General features: G+C 28.4%; 3 protein-coding genes across 6 annotated transcripts; 1 reads left to right on the top strand and 2 right to left on the bottom strand.

The window, feature by feature from the left end:
- Nucleotides 1-383: 383 nt before the first annotated feature.
- Nucleotides 384-8435, bottom strand: LOC113385118. 4 transcript variants are annotated; one of them, XM_026623912.1, is made up of 16 exons: nucleotides 8368-8435; nucleotides 7563-7783; nucleotides 7280-7427; nucleotides 7066-7187; nucleotides 6789-6997; nucleotides 6524-6686; nucleotides 6273-6465; nucleotides 6019-6170; nucleotides 5787-5939; nucleotides 5518-5698; nucleotides 5270-5362; nucleotides 4832-5184; nucleotides 4040-4648; nucleotides 3875-3948; nucleotides 1938-2041; nucleotides 384-898 (listed from the first exon to the last, which is right to left on the bottom strand). In XM_026623912.1, the coding sequence occupies exons 2-16, from the start codon at nucleotides 7761-7763 to the stop codon at nucleotides 633-635; spliced, it is 3021 nt and encodes a 1006-aa protein (XP_026479697.1). In that variant the 5' UTR covers nucleotides 7764-7783; nucleotides 8368-8435; the 3' UTR covers nucleotides 384-632. The 4 variants fall into 4 exon arrangements, with proteins under 4 accessions (XP_026479697.1, XP_026479075.1, XP_026480760.1 ...); XM_026623290.1 differs by lacking the exon at nucleotides 8368-8435 and having other exon boundaries at nucleotides 7563-7998; XM_026624975.1 differs by lacking the exons at nucleotides 1938-2041; nucleotides 8368-8435 and having other exon boundaries at nucleotides 763-898; nucleotides 7563-7998.
- A 274-nt stretch (nucleotides 8436-8709) lies between these two features.
- On the top strand, nucleotides 8710-9474 carry LOC113388217 (dolichol-phosphate mannosyltransferase subunit 3-like). The gene is made up of 3 exons (XM_026625937.1): nucleotides 8710-8991; nucleotides 9064-9222; nucleotides 9284-9474. Exons 2-3 carry the CDS (start codon nucleotides 9073-9075, stop codon nucleotides 9437-9439), a joined length of 306 nt encoding a protein of 101 aa, XP_026481722.1. The 5' UTR covers nucleotides 8710-8991; nucleotides 9064-9072; the 3' UTR covers nucleotides 9440-9474.
- Nucleotides 9475-13934: 4460 nt separating this feature from the next.
- Nucleotides 13935-19936, bottom strand: LOC113389324 (the record flags this gene model as incomplete). The annotated part of the gene is made up of 4 exons (XM_026626664.1): nucleotides 13935-14313; nucleotides 15977-16081; nucleotides 16786-16938; nucleotides 19900-19936. Coding segments are annotated over 4 exons (474 nt in total), but the record flags the coding sequence as incomplete, so codon positions are not given.
- Between the last annotated feature and the right edge of the window lie 7 nt (nucleotides 19937-19943).

The raw sequence follows: 19943 nt of genomic DNA, 5'->3' as shown, positions 1-19943 counted from the left end.
ATAGTTGCTTAAAAAGTTTATAGTTTTATCAACATATTTATCACCATCCAAAAAATTATCACACAAACAGATATATATATATATATATATATATATATATAATGTACTTTTTGTACACTAGTGTTATTTACATTTTAAAATTATCATAGTTATAATTTATCAGGTAAATTAGTTATGTCCTAATATAATTGAAGATTCAGGCCTATATTTAGTATAAACAACTTAGAAATTTTATTTAAGAATGCCTTTCTTCACATCTATAACTTTTAACTTCTATAAAAACACTATCAGAGTTATGGCAAAGTTAAAAATATTTAATTTTGGAAATAATATCAAGATGTAATATTCATTAACATATATAACCGTTCTTTTGGCATGGCAGTTTATGAGAAACACTCTCACATTGTGATTAATTATAATTCAACATTCTGTTCTAATCGCTCAATCAATTGATATTTTAAAACAAAATAAATTCAAGCTCGAGATTTATGAAACTTTTGAAGATAATTTGGTTTTCCAAATAAATCTGATGAAACGGCGCCAGATAAATTTTAGTCGGCTCATATACTTGCTTTTGATTTTAGTTACTTCTGTAAAGTTCTCTTAAAAGTAAGTTATATAGTTACATAAATTCAGGCCATCCATTGCCTTGACCCGTGTTGTTGTGCATATTGAGGTGGACTATGTTCTTGCACATTCCATGTGTTAAATTGATACTGTGGTATAGCTGATCGCTGCGGTGGCGGAGGAGGTGGAGGAGGCATTCTACTTCTTGGATCATACCCTTGTATAACTCTCATAGGTGGGCCACGAAATGAATCAATGTGATCTTGATTATATCCTGGCGGCACTTGATTTTGATCGTTCGATTCCAGGGAGTTTAGATCTACGTGATCACCTACACATAGTAAACAAAACAGTAAAATAATTGTCGACACTGGTACACTTATTTTCAGATCATCATTTATTATTAAATTTACTTCATTAGAATATTTCAGAGAAAAAAAAAAGAAAAAGCCTAAGCAAAACGCCTGTTTACACAATATTATCATTAATATGTTTGTGATAATTTTATGATTTTAATTTCATATAACATAACAAATTGAGCCTATTATCAATAGAAATATATTATTCGGACAAATACAATTATTTCCACGGGGTAAATAAGAAACAAAAACATTTGACAAATACGGAAACAAGAAAATCTATTGAATTAGTATGTGCTTTTAAAATTTACGTAGTATATCTGAAATTAACACATTTACTGATAGTGTTAACTATGATATAAATATATATCTATCAACATTGCACACTGAAAGTTAAAATTATAATAAAAAATGATCTGAATTAACTTTTTACCAAAATCAAATTTATACTCCAGTTACAGCCTTTTCTCCTAAAACTTCAGAAAATATTACAATAATAAATAAAATATTCATGAACAAATGAATTTTGAAATGAAGTCTGCGCACCATCCAATCATCTGAGTCCCGAATTTATTGATCAGAAGAACCAGTCCTAAAGAGCAAAAACAAAAAAAAGAATTCATTTTGCATTAGTTTTTGAAAGAGTATATATTCAAATAGTTTATGTCTTTAATTATTATTAAAGAACAAAAAACTAAAATTAGAGATCATTATTAATAAGATAATCATACAATCAGCTTAAACAAAATTATTAAAATAAATATTCAGGAACCTTCTGAAATTTGTGTTTATCATATACATGCAGAATTAAAATTCGAAGTAGTCTGCGGGAACGATATACAGCAACGCCACCACGTTATCAACAACTATGAAACCAATAATAAACTAAAAAAAACAACATAAAAACAAAGATCGATGCGAGTACAATTCAGCAATAAATTTAAATCACTACATTGTCAAAAATGAATAGCAAGTGTATCAAGGTCAGTTTCTGAGTTGCTGTTACAATACCTTTCGGGATCTGATGTCTTATGTTAACATTGTTGTTGTGTTGACTAACGACTGCTGGAGAAGGGGCTGGATATCTTGAATTTGGTCCCATCATACCACCATTTCTGTGTAAAAAATCATGTTAGATTCACAACATCCCCCAAATTATATCCCGTTGGAAATCCAAAGAGCAATGATCAGCTAATAGTACTTATAAATATCTTAAAATAAATTGTTAATACAGGCACGAAAAATATTTTTGATTGATAACCAATTGCAGTTCTCGGATTAATCTAAATATTAATAATATTGCATATATTAAAAAAAATATTTTACCTAAATGGTTTGGTTGAAACCTATGTAAAACCTATTAATGTCACAAGAAGTGTGTTTTTTTTTTTTTTTCGGATAGTGATTATTATAAATTTTCGAAAGCAAATGTGAAGTTTAATACAACTAAATCACAATATATTGCAATGCATTTAAAAATTTCATAATACAATTTATATATTTACATTTTACATGTTCTATAGAATGAATACTGATAGCTTTTCAATTGAAGAGAATAAAAACTAGTAAATATAAACTTATTTTTTGCTAATGCACCTATCACTTGATTTATATTTTTTCACTCTATTTGCTGATGATATTAATATTATCTAAACTGTTTATAAAAATCTTAATCATTTTTGGTGAAAAATGATACTTCCCATTCTTAAATGATGCAAGCTAAATAATAAAGCTGTAAAGAAGAATAAAGATCAATGAAAAGTTAATAAGTAAATATAATATAATTAGTGTTCGATTTCTTGCATAGTGTTAAAATATTGCTTATGAGAATATATAATTAGTAAATAAAAGAGTGTCCATGACAAACTGAAATATTGATAATCTGTAGATTGTTTAAAATCTGAATCAAATGTGTATAATATGAATGAACATTCTGTTGTATATGTGTGTGCTAATGTGTTTTTTATATTCATATATCAGTATTAATTTAATATATTAACCATCAATTTGCATTAAATCTGAATGATAAGATTTTTATTATGATTTTTGCCATCACCATTTAATTACAGTTTGAAATTATATCTCTTTTAGTTCATTATGTTGTCGATTTGAATGGAGTCAGGAATAACATAAAAATTATAGTTTAGACAATTACATGAGATCCATATGGAAAATGTATTAATTTTTTTCATAAATTATTTGTTATACTTCGTTTCTTTATGTACTTATGAATACCATTTCAAACATTACCAGAAAGATTTATAATTTAAACTTAGTGTAAGTAACATTTTGCCTTAAGGCAGGTAGCATGAACATCTCGACATGTGTGAATAATCGACTCCATCAATAATACTATGACCAATAACTGGTTACACGAAAACTTTGGTGAAAATTTTTGTATTGATTCGGATTGTCGCGCAAAACTATTCAGCATGAGCCTTTTCGAGTTGAAAAAAATGGATATAAATTTTGCTTGAAACCAATGCAGCCATTTTTGAGAAAACCAACAAATTGTCAAGTTTTCCTCACACACATACATACACTCAGCATATGCATACTTTCTCCATTTTTAGTGTCAAACGATTAAGATTACTTGCAAAGTTGAGAACAAAAATTTTCAAATCGGTTTTTCTAAAGAAACAAACTTATCTGAAAAGTTAAGAAAAATGATTTTCTTTCTAACTCGTCTATTTATAAGCACCAATTATTTTGCATTTAGATTAGAATGATCAACTGAGAAATTTAATTTATTTATATACTTCTCTCAGTTTTAATAAATTCATGGTTCATTTAATCTTATATTTGCAATCATTTTAGGAAAATCTATCAATACTTAAATCTATCAATACTGAAAATTAATTTTTAAATTAATTGCTAATCTTAATTAAAACATAAAGCTGGGATTAATATTCTAAAACTATATTAAGGTGTAAATAAAATGCACTTACCCTATTCCTTGTTTAAATCTCCAGTTTTCATCATAGATTTTTCTCTTCTGTCCTATTCTTGGCCGAGACACCATCTAAAATTTAATATAATCCATAAAAATTTTAAATTTATACTACAATGAGATAAACTTAATAGTAAGATAAAAGTGCAAGTCAAAAACTTACATTCTGAGAAGGTGCTTGCATAGTTGTGACATCCAAATTATTCTGTATGCTGCAAGTGCTGGAATTGACAGAAACCATAAGATTTTGTTGATTTAGTTGCCTATTCTCTTCATCTAATTCCTGATTTGAAATCTGAGATGTTAACAATGTCGAATTTGGACCTTGATTCTGTACAAATTGATTGGGTAGTGTTTGGTATGGTGTGCCAGTCAAATTTGTGGTATGTGTTAAAATTTGGCTAGTATTTGGGATCCAATTCTGTTGATGAGTTTGAACCCAATTTTGTGGCTGACTGTTAATTTGAAATTGCGGTTTAGCAATAATCTGCTGATTAGCAACTGAAAACATTGGCATCTGCGGTGAAGCATGATTTGGAGGTGGAACAATCTGTGGTGGCATTTGTAAAATTGGAGGTGGATTCATTTGATGTTGAATTATTTGAGTAGGTGGTGGTGCTTGGTTCAAAAAAACTTCATTATTGGCAGACCCTTGATGTAAATTATCTTGATTCTGAATTTGATGAGTATCAATATTATTTGCAGAATCTGATTGAGATGCAACTTGATTTGGCTGCAATTGTGACAAACACTCTACAGCAACCGATTTTTCCTGCATATCGTTAAAAAAAAAATCATTAAATAAAATAATATGAAATTATCTAAATTGAGATTAGTCAATTCATTAGAGATAAAATTCAAATTAAATGTATTGTGAAAGTAGCAATTGCAAAAGTCTTATTAAAAGTGAATAAATTATAGTATTATACTTGTTTGTATTAATTATAAAAATTACTTGAGGATTTGATGAATCATTTGAGCTATCTTCTTTAGCATCATTTTCATTTCTAGAAGCTGTATTTTCTGTAAGAGGATTTTTGACTTCCTCTGTATCTTTATCTCTATTCTCAATTGGTTCAGTTTGAATATTCTGTAGTTGATTCATGTTAGCACTGTTGTCAATGGTAACAGTTTGATTAATAATTGATTGTGGATCATGCTGATTATGTATCGAATTTGGAATTATGTGATGATGAGATTGAACAGAGATAGTTTCAATTGTTTGATTTGGTTGTGTTTGTACAGTTTGTGAAGGAGGTGGTACAATATATATTGGACCAGAATTTGGAGCCACAATGTATTGTTGTCCTAAAATAAGATGATTGAACATATATATATATAAAGAAAATTTATTATTAATTACATAATTCAATAATTTTATTTCTCAAGCTACCTGGGGGTAAAGTTTGAGTAACTATCTGCTCTTGGCCAGTTATAATAGGTTGTTGATAAACTTGTTGAACAGTCATAGTTTGAAATTGTTGACCTGCAATTAAAATTGCAATTATAAGTTCACCTCAATACCAATATATTGTTTAATAATGAAAATTTACATGTGAAATTTATTTATCTCAATAATTTTCATGATTGTATAGTGCAGATGAAAAGATTGATTAACTCATAGTATATTAAAATAATTACCGGCATTTGGTTTAAGTTCATTTATCTGTCCAGTCACAACACCACCTGCAGAGTTTCCTAGCTGCTGTGCTGTTGCATAAATAGGATTAGATCCTTGTATTATATGATACTGATAGGGGGTATTCATTTGCTGGTTTAAACTCTGAACAGGATTTATTTGTGTAGCTTGGCTGACAAACATCTGAGGAAAAACAAGTTCAAAACAATGTTTTGAATTTAGATTGTTAAAACAATTCTTTGTTGAAATAAATTTAACATATCTTTTTTACCTGCGGCTGTTGCGAATATTGACTTGGAGCAGAACTAACAATTATCAACCCTTGATTTGGTGGTGGCATGTTGGGAGGAGGAATATTCATTGTAGGTGGAGGGTGAGATAAGAGAATTTGTTGTTGCTGGCTTGATTGAATATTACTTGAAACCTAAAAATAAAATATAATTACTATTAAAGATAAGATATTGAAAATAATTAATTCTGCAATAGCTTTTTTTTTCCTTTACCAATGGCCCTTGTTGTTGTGGAATATGGACACCAGGCGGGGGAAGATTAACCTGTGGTAATTGAATATTTTGTGAAACATTGTTTAACACCATTCCTGATTGAGATTGCTGAACAAGTAAAGGCTGTTGTATCTGTTGTTGTTGTATAATACCTAAAAATAATTTTTTAATGAAGAATTTATTTATACTGTGGAGTTATACCTCGTTCTGTAAAATTTTCTATAATTTATTATAAAAACAAACTATAAGATTACCTTGAGCATTTATAACATTTGGTTGAATATTTGGTTGAATAATGTTTAAAGAAGGTTGAACTTGCAAAGCTGATTGATTGATAAGATTATGTTGATTTAAAATATTTTGTTGAACCTGCGGATGTTGAACTGGAGGTGGTCCTGATAATATTGGAGGGGGTATTGCAATAGGTTGGTGAACAGAAGGAAATACCTGTTAAAGAAACCACAAATAAAAGTAATGTAGAATTATTAATATAATTTTTACCTACCTGTGGGGAATGCTGAACAATATTCTGTTGCATAGTATTTTGTGGTATTGCTTGAATATTAACCATACTTGGTGGATTAGTTTGCAAAAATTGTGCTAATTCTTGCTGTAATGTCTCAATTAGATTTAAAGCAAGTTGACGTGCTGCTACAACTCCATCATATCTACAATAAATCACATAAAAATATTGTATTTATTACAAAACAAAACAAAAAAAATCATTTGCAATCAATTAATGTTTTTCTTGTAAGAATATAGATACTTACCTTGGATGTTCTATAAAAAAATGAAGTGGTTCAGGCGATTCAGTCCCAGATGCAGATTCCGTGAACAGTGATCCTCTACCCCTTAAAGTTACCACAGCCCCAGTTTCAGTTCGTATATATTCTAAATTTGTTCCACCTTGGCCAATAATTCTTCCTCTTAAGTCAAATGCAGGAGGTGCATGATCAAGACCAACCATAACTTTGTCAATCTAAATAGAAATATTATTCATTGAACTATAAATTTATGGACCTGAAGTTCAGAAAAAAAATTACTCACGGATGTAACATTTGTTTGAATGCTCATTAAAGGAGGTAGTTGAGGTTTATTACGAGATAAATATCTTTGATTTGTTTGATTTTGCTCACTTCGGATTATTTCATGAATTCTTTGTATGGCCACTAAAAAATGAATAAACATGAAAAGTTAATAAATAATTTATTTTATGAGTTTAAAAAAATATGAACTACAAAATTGAATGAATAATACTCACAATCAAGACTTTGTTTAGTCGGTCCTTGTATAAACAGGTATAATGCCCTATCATTTGGATTTTGTAGTCCTTCATTTTGAGTCATATACCGTCCACGAGTAGATATTGCTGCACCCGAATATTGACTAATTTCTTCTTGGGTTTGCCCCTTGAAAGTTAATACAATTTATAATTATAAAAAAATAACAACAGTGACAAATCACCTCAAAGTAATAAAATTAATCACAAAAATTACTGGTAAAAATAGATCTATATTCTATATTACAACAAATAGATAGCTTACTTTTGTAAGAAGATTTCTAGCTGATAACGGAGTATCATTAATTTCTACTTCAGTAGTGAAAAGATCATTTGGTTTGCCAGGCGTTGGTAGCAATCCAAGTTTTGGGTTATCCATTCTTAGCTTTCCTTTTGCCATAAGTAGAGAATCTACTTTTGCTGCCGCTGATGCAGCAGCTTTCATCATTTGATTTGTTTTGTACATTTCAACAAATCACATTTATGCTGATTGAAATTAAATATTCGTATGTGAGTATAAAGTATTAATGTAAACACATCTAGTTACAGATACGTAAATTCGAACAATTTGCCATATAAAGCATTATGATAATCTTCGTTTTGTTATATGTTACGTAATGTTAGGTTAAGATTCTTTTGAAAAACAGAAAATATGCACTTTATGTAAATGCATTGTCTGAGCACATTTACTTTATATGTTTGGATTTAGATTTTATTTTATTAGACAAGCCTTGTATTTTGACATGGATCACTACTCTGTGAAGTTGTACACAAGACTAAAAGTTGGCCAACCATAGCATAAATATGCGGTTGAAACTCATGGAGTACAGTTGATGCACCAAAATTCTAAAAACAACAATTTTAAAAGTAAATAGCTCTGCATAGCAGTAAAAGTACTTTAGTTTTAACGATTGACGCAAATTAAATTATTATTAATTACTAATTCAAGTCGATGCTAGACGATTATCATACAAAAAGCATAAATTATTCATGCGAATCCACTATGAAAAAACTATATCTACTATTAAAAAACATAATAAATACACAAAATAATCAACACTTTCACTAACCATGTGTTAATCACAACGGTCCCCAATTTAAGTTGGAGAATGATTAATTTCAGCCCCGACATCGTCTTACAATTGATTGTAGTCTCCTTAAAGGTTCTGTTGTTCTCATTATTATATTGTCTATGGTTCTGTGCAAAACAACTTGTTTTGACAAGTGTTTGATTAACAATGATAAAACATAGATATTTTAAATTATGCAATGAAAGATTGGACCCAAAAATTGGCGCGATGCTGCCACGCCGCCACCAGATATTTTCGGCGAACTGTACGCTGTCAAATTTGACAGCGGTCAGCACAATGCAGTGTCAAAACTCGTTCAAAGCTTTCAAAAGGCGTTCAAAGCTTTATTTTGTTACATTTGACGTTAAATAATTGTGATTTAGAAGAAAATTTATTTTTAAGTCATATTTGAGAAAATTTGAATTTTTTAATTTTCAATATTTTGGTGTGTAAATTCTTAGGCAATGCTCATACATACAATATGTTTTTCTTATCGGCATTGACATCAGCAATTTCATAGTCTTGATAACCTAATAATCTTCCTTAATTATCCAATTTGAAATCCAACCAATGCTTATTGCAGAAAAATCACGATATTTTCTGATAACCAAATAGAATCTACTGGTAGTGAGAGAATGACATTTTCAGATGAGAAAGTCTAGGGTCTCAGATTATTTTAACTTCAATTCTTTTTAGAATAGCAAAATGACCAAGTTAGTAGAATGGACATTTGTTATGTCTTGTGTTTTGGGCATATGGAGTAGTATTGTTACAAAAACACTTCACATACCTTTTCTTGATGACTGGCTTCATTTGATATTACCTTTACCATTGCTTCTTATATTTTTATTTGGTGTAAGTAAATAAAACTGTAGAAGATGCTATGAATAAGTCTCAATAAGTGATTGTGTTACAGATTTACTCTGTCTCAGCAGTTCTTTATGGTGTATTCACTTTTAATGATTGTCCTGAAGCAGCTAAAGAATTGCAAAATCAAATCGCAGCAGCAAAATCTGAGTTACGTCAAAAGGGTTTCATTTTTAAAGAAGATCAGTACAATACTATTAAATGATTAATGTATAATATATTAATTTGTATTTTATTTAAATATATACAACGAACATTTGCTAAAATGTAAATAAATTATATTTTGATACATTATCCTAATATGTTTGTTTCTGCGGCTTAAATCAGTTCTACAATTTATATTATTGTGTATTGTTATTATTTTTGGTTCAAATTATCCAATTTTTGTTAAAAAAATCTTCAATCAAAAATTAAACTGTTGCTGTAAACATGCTGTAAATCTGTGCACAAATTATAATAATAGTTAAATTGTTTTTTTTTTAATATTTTGTATAATTTGTTTCGAAATGTTTATTCAGTATAATAGATGGATTATGGAATTTTTGCATACCTGCAATATTATAAATTGATATAAAAAACAAATTTAGTATGATTATTATTTCTGGCTACAATGTTGGTCAACAGAATTTAAGTAATTGTTGCATTCATGCAGAATCGTTGCAGTTCTTTTCAATGCTATGATGCACAAAACGAATATTATTTAAATTGATGTTAACATCAGGTGACTAGTTGAAATTTTATTGTTACAATATTTGTTATTTAGATAATAATAATTATAATGCAATTAAAATAATTTAAAAAATTTGTTCAATTTAATTTCGGTGTTTTACTAAAGTATTCAAAGCACATAAAAATGGTTTTCGTATTTATTTGGTATTTAAATGCACTTTCAATATGATTAATATATCAACTATTTGTATTTACCTACATAAGTGTAGTTTTTTTTCTTTTTTTTTCAATAAATCATTCACATGATAATAAATTTCTAATCTGAAATTATATATACATATGTAAATATTTAATAATGAACTTCATTCATACAGTTCTTTAGTATATTTTATTATTGTTTCATTATAATATCAAGTATTCATTGTCAACTATTCTAGACATATATTTATTCCGAAATCTAGTTTTTCTTATGATATACATATACATTCCATTTACAAACTACAAGCACTGTTCTTTACTAAAATGTAATCATAATATGTAGTATAAAAATATACTCATATACCCAGACAGCACAAGACATGCCAGGGAATGTCCCACTTGTCCTCACAATCTCCTAATATCGCGATATCCTATGAATATCCTATGAATATGCAACGGGACGTCTCAAACCCAAAGGACTCGAGCAGGTATAACGCACGATTCACGAGCATGTCGCTTTCATACGCGCACGGCTTGAGACCTCTAAACGTATATGTTTGTTCCTTTCTCTTTCGTCGCGTCGGCTGTAGGCACGGAGCGTCCTTTAAGGTTTCAGCGTTATCAATAGACGCTATATGTCATAGTTTTTGAGTAATTGAGTAATAATAGTGAAAATTTTATTTGTTTTATATATTTATATGAGCGTGTGTTATAAATAATTAATATTATTTATCAAAATACTCTAAAATTGAGTAATAATAGTGGAAATTTTATGTGTTCTATATAATTATATGTGCGTGTGTGTTACAAATACTGCAGCCGTGTTTGAAAGAGGATTGACAAAAAAGAGCATTGAAAGAGTTGGTTTTGAGGTTTGACTCGAACCATACTCAAAAGTTAAATTAAATATTTTTTGAAATGCTTTCTATTATGTTTGTTGGAGGAGCTTCAACTTGTGGATCAAAACACAATTGGTAATCAAAAGTTTATATAGATTTATTTTTATTTGTTAACTTTATCATATACTAAACAAACTTTCTCTTTAGATTCTGTATTTAGCCATCAGAGTCCAGCTATGAAAATCCATTTTTGATGATGGTTTGGCCAAAAGAATTTTGCTAGGGACGAGGAAAGGGCAAAAATAAATTTTGTGATCTAGTGCCTTGCGATGTCATCACAGGTAATTTATATATCTTATACTTATGATGTGTTGTAAATTATGAATAAAACTAATATATAATTAATTCCAGGAATTGCTTTGAAAAATTTGCCGCATGAGACATAGTTTGCTGTTTTAGAGGCTGCAAAAAGCTGGCTGCGACGTGCCAATAAATGTTATACAAGGTATTTCTGTGAGATGTGTACTATATGTTTCTCCTATTTACAAAAAAATCATGATTATTGACTGGTTAGTTGTATCAATGTTAGTGCAAAATTTGTGCTGTGTACACATTTTTAGATGTAAAAAACCAAGTTTAATATTCACTCGTAATGACATCAAATTGTGTCGATATATTTGGAATTAGAGATTATTTTATAAATCTCTGTCTATTTTGATTGATGTATCGCTCTTAAAGAACTTACTCATAGATATATATATATATATATATATATATATATATATATATATATATATTTATACATATACATATATATGCATTTATTCATTTGTTTTCTATTTCAGGAGAGAAAATCAACCATGAACTAGGATTGAATGCCGAATTAATTATATTTTTAATATTGTAAAATAAGTTATTTTGAATTAAAGTTGTATATATTAAATTTTGTTATAAAATTATCTCAGGATTTTGTTATTTTGTAATAAAAGTTTACTTTGTGAAATTGTGTTCTTTTATTTTATTTTTAATCCAAATTTATTTTTCATCTAAAAAGTAAAAAACAATTCCATAATTATATCCTATTCATGTCCGGTTTATGTCCGGAATATCCCGCGCGGGATATCCTACAGAACGTCCCATAGGTGCGACATATTAACATGTTTCGGATAAGATCAGGATAAGCGGGATATCCGTAAGGCTATCGCAGGGACAATGAATGTCCGCGCGTGGATATCCTGTGGACGTTTTCCAGGATGTCTTGTGTTGTCTGGGTAGTATAAACTAAGTGATAAAAGTAATAAATGCTTTAGTATTTACACATGCAGTTCTATATATATATATATATATATATATATATATATATATATATATATATACATATACATACATACATATACATATAATATATATTAATGTATTCAAATTATATTCAATTTTATTAGATTTTTTATGAGTATTCTCTATGTTTTAAGCAATTACTAGTAACGCAAATCATATGTTCCTTTGCCTGTATTTCAGTACTGCATACACACACAAAACGCTTATACAATAAAAAAAATATTTTCGTATATACACTTGAACATATATGCATTCGTATGATTATAATTGAATTATAACAAAAATAATAGAGAAATATATAGAACTAAATAACATCGTAATTTTTCATGCATTTAGCTACGCATCAAGTAGCATTTTTGTGAAAGAATCCTTAACTTAACTTATACATTTCATTACCCAGAAAAAAAAATCACAAAAATGAAAGGACGAAACATTACCTAAAACTGGATATCTTAAAAATCATACATATATATGAGCAAACAGCACTATCTTTTCTGCACTAATTTATTAAATAATATTAATCTTACAAACGTTTCGATTGGTTTGTCTCATCATCAGTGTATTATAAATTAAAATTTAAAAAATCTAAAAAAGCGCTATGTGTTAGCCTAGTCAGTCAAAGGATTTCAGCCGCTTACAGTTCGTATGGCACGTGCATTTAATAAGAAGAACAAGTTGGAAAAGCTAACACATAAGTAGTGCTGTTTTAGATTTTCATATTTTAAATTTTAGATTGTAATACACTGATGATGAGACAAACCTAATCTCGAAACGTTTGTAAAATTAATATTATTTAATAAATTAGTGCAAGAAGAGTGATTTTTATTAATATTTTAATATTTCTAAATTAATATATATGAAACAAAAACAATTTGAAAAAAAAACTAAAAAAGGTAAATGAAATAACCAATTTTAAACGCAACGAACACGAGAAACGGGCGACCGACAAGTGTGTGTGGGGGCGTAGTAGAAAATCAGATTTACACATTAATTAAATTTTGATAGCTTTCTGAAAGTAAGCAAGAAGAACTGCGTTTATTCACACAATTTGAATTTAAAAAGATAAAACAAGATTCGGAAAATCTTCTAAGGTCCACATTTTTTTCTTTATTTAAAATTATGGGATGGTCGGTATTAAAAGAGTGTTTGAAGTTAATAATGTGCTCAGAAAACATTGTTTTAAATTGTTTTGAATTTTTTGAGTTGTAAATATGCTGATTTATTGGGAACTTTCACCGTCACAGTCTAAACTCTAAACAATTAATTTTATAAACAAAATCGGTGACTCTGTCAGAGAATTAAGTCTTATATTTCAAAGTAAAAGAAAACAGGTGTGTTGTTACTGTAAAAATTAAAAGAAAACCTTCAAAAGAAAAACTTTTATATATATATATATATATATATATATATATATATTGTCAAATTTTAAACGAGCATTCACCATCTGTCTTGTATGCTTGTGGTATATATAGAAGTTCTATAATTAAGTAGCAACTTTGTAACATATAATTTAAATGTAACTGTAATTTCATAATTTCAATAGATATCTCTTAAACAGTGATATATATTAGTTTTCTAAATAATATGTAACACAATGACTATTATATAGTAATTTATAGTATAACTAGTATATACAATTCCAAAATGTGTTTCACATATCATTCACAGTTCTGATTATATAAATCAAGATATATTCACAAGTCACAATAATAATATAATGCGCTACTATTTACACGTATCTGAATTTACAAATATGTTACTTTATTACAAATGTCGTAATTGTAGGATCGCACTTAAATGTTCGTGGACACGCATAGAAAACTATCCTATTTATGTTAATAATAAACAAAGATGTTTTATCTGTTTAAGACGCTACGATGCGTCAGAAGTAAGAAAATAAAACAGCCTCCATTCCGAGCGAACAGTAAAACGATGTTGACTTTGCACTTGCTGCAGGCGCCGCAGCTGTTGTTGCCGTGCTGCATGGCCGCCGGGTGTTCACCGTTCAGCACGTGCACCATGACGCTTGCTGAATCTAAAAAATGAATGCTTAATAACATTGAAATTAATTGCCAAAGAAGAAGTTTATGTTTTCGACAGAAAATCCGATTTGCTAATTTTATGTTTTCTTGATTATTCAAATCATTTTGACTTGTTTAACACCAAAATTGATAAAAGTTTATCATTTTCTCAACAATCGGCTGAGTCGTTTCTTTAAACGACTTTAAACGAAACGAAAAGAGCAACATTTTTAATTTCTCAAAGGAGAAGTTTGTTTTTGCCAAAAAAATCCGCTTTGCTTATTTTATATTTTATCGACGTTTCAAGCCATTTTGAATCGAATGAGTCCAAATATGAAAAAAGTATATGAGTTTGTATGCGTGTAAAAAGTGCAAAATTTTTCGTTCGCGTTTTAGCTAAAAATTCTGAATCGATTTTAAGAATTCAGAAACTATTCGAAACATATTACTTCGGAAACATGCTGAATAATTTTGGACAAAGATCGTAATTGGTTGTTAAAAAAAAACGACTATTTTAATGAATCTGCATGGCTATAGAGTACATAGTTTCAAATATTCTACCAAAATATTATTGTCCTACTGATTTAATTATGTAACTAAATAAAATATAGATTATTCGGACGCGCTTTTGAAAAATACTTTGTGTGTGTATTTGGCACGTGTGCGATCTTCAATAATGTATAATAAAAGTTTTTATGTTGCTCACATTATGATGTTCTACGCTTTTGAATCACTAATAAATTAATATAATAATTTCTTATTAATTAAGTCCATTATTTATACTGTGGGATCGTAGTAGACTAGGGATCCGAACCAAACAAATGATATATGACATGTCATAATATTTTATTTTTGTGAACAATTTCGCGTTTTTAGAGCACCAAGCAGAATGAAATGTATTATTATTATTAACGCTTTAAGAACGAGCCCCGCATATATATGTTTTACGCAAATCATCAAATTGGCCGAAGAACTTATATATGCGTTCGGCGAGGGCAGTTGTTAGAGCCGAGGAACGCATATATGCGTCCAACCAAAATACATGTCGATGGCTGAGAAACTCAATGTTAATAAACCAAACTGAATTGTTAATTAATAAATGAACATTTTATTTATCCTGTGGAAAATCTGTGTATATAATTACAACGAGTCGAATTGCTAGAATTTGAGTAGAGTGCCAGAAATATATGTCGACGATTTTAAATGACAGAGTAGGAGCTCGGCGCGACGGTACGGTTTACTTCAAACTGTCCCGTCCTCAAAGGGTTAAATAAGTTGGCTTATATTATTATAGTTACAGATGAGTTACAGATATTATAAGCTTGTTTGAAAAGCGTTCATCCAACTTGCCTTAATGCAAAATGCAGCTTACTCTTAGCTGTAGACATTTTTCAGTATTCAATAGATTTTTGAATTTCGTAATATAGAAATATAAAATATTTATTTAATTTTACAAAAACAGAAATATGTACTTTCTATCGTTTTGCGGTAAGGTATAATTATATTACACAGTCAAATAATTTTAAAATTATTTTAATTGAACCGTTTTGAATTGTTAATCATTACGCGTAAATAAAATGATAAAATACAAACCAGTCAAATAATTTTAAAATTATTTTAATTGAACAGTTTTGATTTGTTGATCATTACGTTTAAATAAAATGTTAAAATACAAACCAGCTCCTTTAGGCGCGCAAGTGTAGTTTCCAGAATCGCTTGGTATAGCTCGGGCAATAAGCAACTTGGAGGTCCTTGTGTGCCGCTCAGTCAGAACACTTATACCTAATCAGATTTAAAATTTAAGTACAAATACTAAATATTGAAATAAATATAGAATTAGGTTCTTGTTTCATGAGAATCCCAAAAAAATGGTTCATAGCCAAAAATTCTATCAATAAGTATTTTCTATATGTAATGTTCATTTCACGATAGATCTATGAAATATTTTGCAATTGTATCAAATCTTATTTTGAAGAAATTTATGCAATATCGTCAATAAATGCTATCGTAGTAAATCACGCCATTAAATATGAACGAAACTATAAATTGTAGAAAATATTTATGAATTAAAAGTACTTTAGTTTCACTAATTTAACATTTCATATTTAAAAGAACTTTAGTTTGAAAAAAATGTGAATGAAAATGTTTAAATTCAAGATATTGAAGAATAAACATATTATTAAATAATAGAAAAGATTATTAAATTAAAGTACTCTCTATCCAGTTAGTTAATAGATTTTTCCGTAGTTGGATGAAAATAATGTTAGGGCTATCAATATTATTATCAATAGATAAATTTTTCAGGATATGCTTATGACTATTAAATGTGGAATCCACACGCTTATATATATATATATATATAATAATAATAATAATAATATAATGAATATAATCTTAATCCTTAGACATAGATTCTGCTACCAAAGACTGGTCTTAAAAGTTTTCCATTATTGCGTGGGCAATTTTAGAGAATTGCTACTACTCACCTCCTCTTTGTGAGTAATTGACAACTCTTCCTCCTCGATACCAGTAAATAAATGAAGGAGGTATGGGTGCTTGTAAGGCGACACATGTTAAATTGATGTCACTTCCGGATTTAATGAACAGCTCCGAATTGCCTAGTATTCTTGCTTTTGATACTGAAATGCAGAAAAGCAAATCCTCGATTTAGTGAATGTGATAAAAGTGTAAGTTTATAAATATATTTATTTATAACCAAGCCGCAAATTTGTTTTTAAGAGAAATTGTTGATCAAAGTTCGAATTTGAGCGTGCTTTGTCCAAACTATTAAGGTAATAACATAATAATAATAGTAGTACCAATAATATAATAATAATAATAATAATGATAACAATTTAGATAATAATAATAACAAATAACTAACATAATTAGCAATAATAAAGATATTAGGAACACCACCACATGCAGCATTGATGATTGATTTTTGAAAATATTAACCAGTTCTTGTATAATATTAAAATTTTACGTTCTCCATTTCACAAATCATTTATAAAAAAATGAAATAAATCGATCAAACTTGTAATTCTTTATCAAAAAACACCTCAAAATACGAAATGTGAAAGCACTTAAAGTATAAATTAACCCTGATTTATTTATATTAGATCTAGATATATTATCTAGAATTTTATACGACAAACTATGCGTGAAATAAATTATTTTCTATATAAAATATAAACTTTAACACTATATAAATTTGATAAAACAAGTTATTATATTCAAATTTATTCTCAATGGAGCAAATTTTTATGTGTTTACTAAATTATGTCATATAGCGTTTTATAAATCCAAAGTTAATTATTTAAATAAAAAATCTATTCTTTTAATAGTTTATTTTACAACTTTTTGAAAATAAATAAACGATATGAACATCTTATAGTCAAATATAGAAATAAGTCTGGGATAAATATTTGAGTAGTAATGATAAAATGTATATACTGCTGTTATATTCAAATATGTGTATATATGTATATAATTCGAACATATTGCAATTGAGGCATCTAAATTTGGAAGCATTCATCGTCAAAACTAGGAGCACTATAGATTTCATTATGCGGTAGTGATTGTGTCTATTGAACATGGCAAATTCGCGAAGCCAAGCAAATTCAAATATAATTTGAGCACTGCCGAGTAGCAGTTGTGTTCATTTATTGTACATACAAAATATATTACAATTTACAGAAAACTAAACGGTACTTAAATAGTCACCGCCAAGCTGTAAACCACGGTGATCCTAAATACTAACTATGATAAGAATAATCTGAATAATTCATCAGATACAACCATTTTTTATTTACTTCTATATTAAATTTCTCTTTTAAACTTTTTAGCCATTTAAAAAATCACTTATACTCCGCTATATTCACCAAAATTTACTTTCAAGTTTTCGTGTTCAGCATCATATCATATTGGTATACGCTTCGACTATATAAATATGCTTCACTTTTGAGAAAAGTTTCAAAGATAAAATATATTTTTATAAATGCGTAGGTGCAAAAATACTTGGTAAAATATTTGATTACTAAAATAGTTATTTCAATTCTTTTGAAGATTATTATTTTTATCTCTGCAAAAAAGTATTTATATTTTGCACTGGTAGACTAAAATAATTATTATTTCGTACAATTCCTTCAAAATTAAAAATAAAACATCGGAGCTCTTTACTCCTGGATGTCCCATTTCACTTTGCCTATGGGGTTAGAAAAGCCAGGTGACAAATTTTTGAAAAACAGCAAAAAACACATTTTTACGATTATGTATTAGCTGGGAGTTTTACTGAACATAGTCAGATAGTTGTTGATGTATTTTTTGTGGTGATCTAATTGGTTTGGTTGTCACAATATAATTGCTCAAATAAAATTGGACCTTGTGCTCCGCCCTATCTTATAAAATAAATAAAATATCTGAAATTTCACAAAGGAAAATAAATATAATTGATATTTTACATTTGGCTTGGAATAAAAAACTGAATAAAATTGTAATCTTATATATAAAAATGGAGCTCTCTTTCAAATGTCCGAATAAAACTCGAAAACGGCTGAATCGATTTGGCCAGTCTTAGTCTTGAAAAATTCGTGCCAATTCAGAGAAAGTCCAAAAGGTGAGAAATTATTTCAAATCCGCGTAGAAACTTTTTATTTTTAATTTGAAAATTTTTGTAGAAGCGTAATCTAAATAAAACAATGGAAGGTTGCTAACCGTGAAATGTCAAACGTTTTTGACAGATGATGTTCAATTACGTTCAATAAGATATTTTACGTGAATATTATTTAATTATAGTTAAATTGTAGTAAGTAGCTTTGTTTGTAGTTTTATTTATATATAAAAACGTTAGTAAACGAGCCGCAAGTGTTACTAGAAACTCAATATATCAACTCTTTTGAAATGTTAATATAAAAATGCACTTTTTGGCATTGTTGCACTCTTTTTTTGCAAATCATATTTTTTTAAACACGGTGATCTGAAAGATCTCATTTGTAAAATTGTATACTCATTAGTATTTATAAAACATTTTCTAGGTTATATTATTTTTATTTATGTTATTAAAATTCAAAACCTAAATTTGTTATCGATCAAAGGGACATTTTGCCGAATAACATTTCCCCAGTTTAATTTTTTCAGAATTTATCGAAGAATAGATAGTAATATATGAAGGTCCGGGTTAAAAAGGTCCACCAGCTATGTGTCAAAAACAAAAAAAGTAAAGTTAAGCTTTGTTTAACAAGGAATTGAAAAATAAAGGGAAAAAGATGTATAATCAGCTATAACCTTGATTCTTATGACTTTGCTATCTGGAGATAATCTGTAATCTTTGAAAATCCATAATAAAGGTATTTTCTTCCGTTGGTAGTTTTTTAGCATTAGTTAAAAGTGTAATATTTTGTAAAATACATTTAAAATTAAAATAAGACATTAAACCTGTTTGCCATCTGGCATAATATCCTTATACACTTAAAATATTGATATTTTTGATTCTCTAGAAATTGTTTAGAATATACCTTACTTAGCAAAACAACGTTTGCCGGGTCAGCTAGTATATAATATAAATAATCTATACCACTTAAAAATATCTGTTCACTCACCGACCACGGTCAACCTGTAGGCAAGGCTAATTTTGGGTTCCGTG

Source organism: Ctenocephalides felis, unplaced genomic scaffold (genome assembly GCF_003426905.1).
Source record: "Ctenocephalides felis isolate EL2017-DRISC unplaced genomic scaffold, ASM342690v1 CF-g0.4_SCAFFOLD_00018, whole genome shotgun sequence".
Taxonomy (NCBI): Eukaryota; Metazoa; Arthropoda; class Insecta; order Siphonaptera; family Pulicidae; genus Ctenocephalides; species Ctenocephalides felis.
Note: the sequence above shows the minus strand (reverse complement) of the source record. Positions and strands in the feature narration are given on the sequence as shown.